The sequence below is a fragment of the Atta cephalotes genome (genome assembly GCF_000143395.1).
Source record: "Atta cephalotes unplaced genomic scaffold scaffold00034, whole genome shotgun sequence".
Taxonomy (NCBI): domain Eukaryota; kingdom Metazoa; phylum Arthropoda; class Insecta; order Hymenoptera; family Formicidae; genus Atta; species Atta cephalotes.
This window is the reverse complement of record NW_012130098.1, coordinates 352,488-357,275: the sequence shown is the minus strand read 5'-3', so window position 1 is coordinate 357,275 and position 4,788 is coordinate 352,488. Positions and strand designations below refer to the sequence as shown.

General features: G+C 25.8%; 1 protein-coding gene and 1 pseudogene across 1 annotated transcript in view; both read left to right on the top strand.

Annotated features, from left to right (window-relative positions):
• Positions 1–1,185, top strand: part of LOC105621557 (aminopeptidase N-like) — a gene marked incomplete at its 3' end in the record, with an annotated part of 13,470 nt that extends 12,285 nt beyond the window's left edge. Inside the window, 1 exon segment of the mRNA XM_012203029.1 lies at positions 1,164–1,185. Coding sequence (XP_012058419.1) covers positions 1,164–1,185 — 22 coding nt within the window.
• Positions 1,186–4,108: 2,923 nt separating this feature from the next.
• LOC105621556 overlaps positions 4,109–4,788 on the top strand; it is a 3,500-nt pseudogene continuing 2,820 nt past the window's right edge.

Sequence of the window (4,788 nt, the reverse complement as noted above, 5' to 3'; positions counted from 1 at the left end):
GTGTGTGTGTGTGTGTGTGTGTGTGTGTGTGTGTGTGTGTGTGTGTGTGTGTGTGTGTGTGTGTGTGTGTGTGTGTGTGTGTGTGTGTGTGCAAGCAGCATATCGATATAACCCAAATCAAACAGTCTCCTTACTGTTTTCCTCAATCAACATTCTATGTTATTCTAATAACGTAATGTAAGAATATGACGTTGTAAGTAAAAATATCCAATAAATTGTTAAGCGGTTTATCGATAGAATCATTTTTCATTTGTTTCTTCATTGTAAAATGATTAACATGTAAAACGAGTATTATATAAAATGGAAAAGTAGCACAGAACGGGAATTTAATTTTATAATGTAAAGTAGCTTAATAAAGCATACAACATTAATATATGAAACTTGATAAAATAAACAATTATTCATACATATGAAATATATGTATCTTTTATTGATATAGACAAATTTTTTAGAATGTTACCAGGACATAATTTTATGTATTGTATTGGTTTAATGGCAGCCAATAGAACTACTTGGGATAAAATGTTGGAATTATATCAAAAGACAGATCCAAAAAAGGAAAAATTTAAAAAAATGTTATTGAAAAGTTTAAGTTGTTCTGAAAATTCTGATATTATCATCAATTATTTAAATATTACATTTAACACTTCATTATTTCATAGAAAGGAACGTGCTTTTATCATCAAGTCTATTCTCGATAAGCATTCGAACAACAATTTGATCCTTGACTATATATTGAACAATTTTGAAACTATAAAACCCAAGTAATATCATTTCTCTTTGTAAATATAATTTTTTGAATCATAAAAATTTAATCATGAATATATTACTTTGTCTTTATAGATCACAACTTACTACAATAATAATAATAAAACTTATTCTTCGGAACGTTTTTTACGATGAACAAATCGATAAGGTATGTTTTATGATTCTAAATTTACATATTTATTGACTTATCGACTATCAAATCAATAAAGCTAAACTAAAAAGTTGTGGCGCATTTGAAATAAAAACCACTTGTTGCGATAAATATAAATTATTTCAACTTTATATATAATTAAATTAATAATAATATTAATAATTAATTATGTTTGCATCTTTAAACTATTTTTGAAAAAAAATCACGTTGTAAAATTGGATAATACCGTGCACATTTTAAAATCTAAACTGAATTATGATATAAGAAATTATAAATATACTTGTTATCAAACATTTTCAATTAATCTGTTTCAGATAAAAGTATTTTCAGACATTAATTTTGATCATGACCCAGAAACTTTAAATGCAATTAAAACACTGATAGAAAAGCGTAAAAATGAACTTCAAGGATATTTAGATACTTTTAAAAAATTGTTTTTTTAGAAGAGCATCAACTTTAATGATCAACTCTTGATCCAATCAATCAAGAAGAAATATAATAAAAAACATACATTTATCTTAATATATAATAAACTTTCTAAACTTTCTAAAAAATATTTTTACTTGTTACTGCCATTCGTGAATAAATTTTTAGGTATTTTCAATTATTTCTAACATTTTTCAATGCTGTAATACTTAGTAATTTTTAATTACTAAGTAATAATTTTTAATTATTAAGTAATAAAGGAAGCCCTATATATATATATATTATAACAAAATCTTTATGGCACATCAATTTTCTGTATTAAAAAATAATTTATATAATATTATATAATATGAAACGATCTGAAAAATATTTCATTGTCAGTTTAAAATGTGAACATATTTTATATTTATCCGACCTTACAAATATTTACATAATACATTCGTTATAATCCAATGATACTGAAATTATAAAGTCAATATTTGTGAATCTTTCGCGATAAAACGGTATTCGCAATTATGATAATATATTTCTAATATTAACGGCTCATTGCGATAACTGTAATTAATCAATTGTAATTATTGGAATTCAACAGTATATTTTAATCAGCAGATGGATGTAATATAAAGTAAATTGTCAAAAAAAAATTATTTGATAGGTATTTATGTTAAAATATAAAAATATAAAAATTTACATAAAATATAAAATAATATTTAAAGAACAATGACAAAACCCAAAAAACTACAAAAGGATCCCACACGATTATGTAAAGAAAACGTTTTCGGTCACTCTGCTTAAATTATTATTATTATATTGCAGCTCTCATTAAAAATTGTAATAAGATACACTTTTATGACCAGTTTTTAAGTTTAAAAGTAATTAAAACATTGCAAATACGCATCGATGAGATTTTTGAAGTTATTATTAAATCTCAGTTTATATATAATATTGATCACAAATAGCCAATATTGATTTAAAAATTATCGATCGTTTACCCAATAATTCATTACACTTCTCTATGACATTTCTCTGATCCTGAATCTTGAAGAAGGCAACTTTACTTTTCACGGTGAATGCAGTGTCAAAATTGAGAAATTCGTAATACATTGTTAAATAACATAAGTTTGCATTCCAAAGAATTAGAAGTAAATGAAATGGCGACAACATTAATTAATGATAATAGCACAGTTTATAAACAAAGTTTATAAACCAATAGATAGAACATTCCTATAACAATGTAACGGATATTTTAACACTTAATGTCGAAAATGCAATATCACCCGGTTTGTACACACTTAATATGAAATTAGCATTATATTTGAGCATAGTATTCACAAAACTGGTTTTATGATATTTCCGTATACAGAGAAAGGAAAAAATAATATGTATAAGTATACAAATATTAAAATGTTTAAAAATATGAACTTATAAAATATTTAAAAAACTCATTAAAACGTCGCTAATCATATTTTCGCAATTATACTTACTTAAAAACATACTTAAAAACATTTATCAGTATGTAAATATAATTACGGTGTATATATTAAATGTATAATGTAATATTAGTAGCTTTAATTCAAAATAAAGAATATTGCCTTTTCGTTTTTATTTTTAAAAAAATTATTATCATATTATAACAATAAATATAAATTCGTGTTCTTTCAATTTTTATATCATTTAACATAAATGGAAAATTTGCTAAAATTATAGAGCTTTTATTAAATTATAGAGTGGTCGCAACGGATTTAGAGGAACTAGGCAAACGTTTCCGTGTTGGGACGAACCAGCGTTGAAAGCCATCTTCAACATTTCTAAAGCATCATGTGAAATATCTGGCATTGTCAAATATGTCTCTAATATGACAAGAATTCGTTGAAAATTATATGATGTGAACGTATTTTAACAGTTCTCCAATAATGTTCACTTATCTCGTGGGGATTATCGTATACCCTAAGTCTCACATCTTTTCCAACGAGAAAGGAAACGTCAATATATGCAGATCGTCTTTAATATCGCAACATTTGCGTATGTACCATGGTGGCCATTATTTTTCCGAATTATATCAGCGTTAAATAATTTTTTTTTCCTGACAGAGGTTATATATATCAAGATATATAACAGAGTTCATAAAGGTATATCTGTAATATACCGTATTTCTCTGAGAAGCCATTTTGCAAAAATACCTTCTTTTATGTAAAAAAACTAAATCGGTTCACACATATGAGGTCAGATGAAGTTTCTGTCTTAAATTTATGTAAAGATTCATCCTTCAAAATCTTTTAAAATAATTAGTGTATGAAGTATCCCATCTAACGCTAACTCTTCCTGAAATATTTCTAAAGTGTTTCCAAAATCCCTAAATAACATTCTTAACAAAAGTTATCCGCAAAATATTTACAGAATGTAAAGCATATTCAAATTATCGTTCAATTATTAAACGTTCAAATTATACATATATCATTATTTATTCGAAACATATTCCTTATATAATTCCGCAAAATTGTAATGATCCTAGAAATTTCAAGTCCAAGAAATCTCTGAATTAATTTTTACTGGTTTGATTTGATGATATATAACATATATAACATGTATAGAATATAAGAATATATTGCGTAACATTTTGAATATTTCATTAATATTTAAACATCCAATAAAAATTTTTTTTATCGTTCCGGCACACAAATTGAACTTTCCATGAATGCAAATACCAAATAAGCCAAATATAAAACTAATTAATTATTGCTTCACAATTTCAAGAAAACTACAATGACAATCCTTAGCTACCTTCTTCAAAAAATAAAATACTTAGAAAATACTGATGATCATTATATGATAAAACAGGTAAGACTAAAAGAGGCATGTACCATCGGTGATAAGTTTTGCAAGAATATGGTCGCCTTTGAATTAAACAGACATCTTGCGGATCCTGAACTTTACAGGTAACTTTTATACAATTTCAGTTTTTTCATCAATTGTATTTTTGTGGTGTGTGCGCGCGCGCGAATGCGTGCATATCGATATAGCCAAATCAAACATTCTCCTTCCTGTTTTTTCTCAATCAACATTCTATGTTATTCTAATAATGCAATACATAGAATGAATATAATGTAAGTAAAAATATACATTGTTAAGTGACATTACCAATAGAATCTTTTTTCATTTGTTTCTTCATTCTAAAATGATTACGTAACAAGTATTGTACAAGAATGGAAAAGAGTAGTGCAGAACGGGAATTTAATTTTACAAAGTAAAGTTGTAATAAAGTATAGAATATTAATATATGATACTTGATAAAATAGAAAATCATATTAGGTGTACAACTTTGCTTCCGCCGTTTTCCTATAGATGGCTTTAGCGGTAAGTGATAGTCGAAATAAATAGATCATAGACGTCATACAATAAACTTGGGCATCTGTCAACATAACCCCATAGAAACATTAATCGAT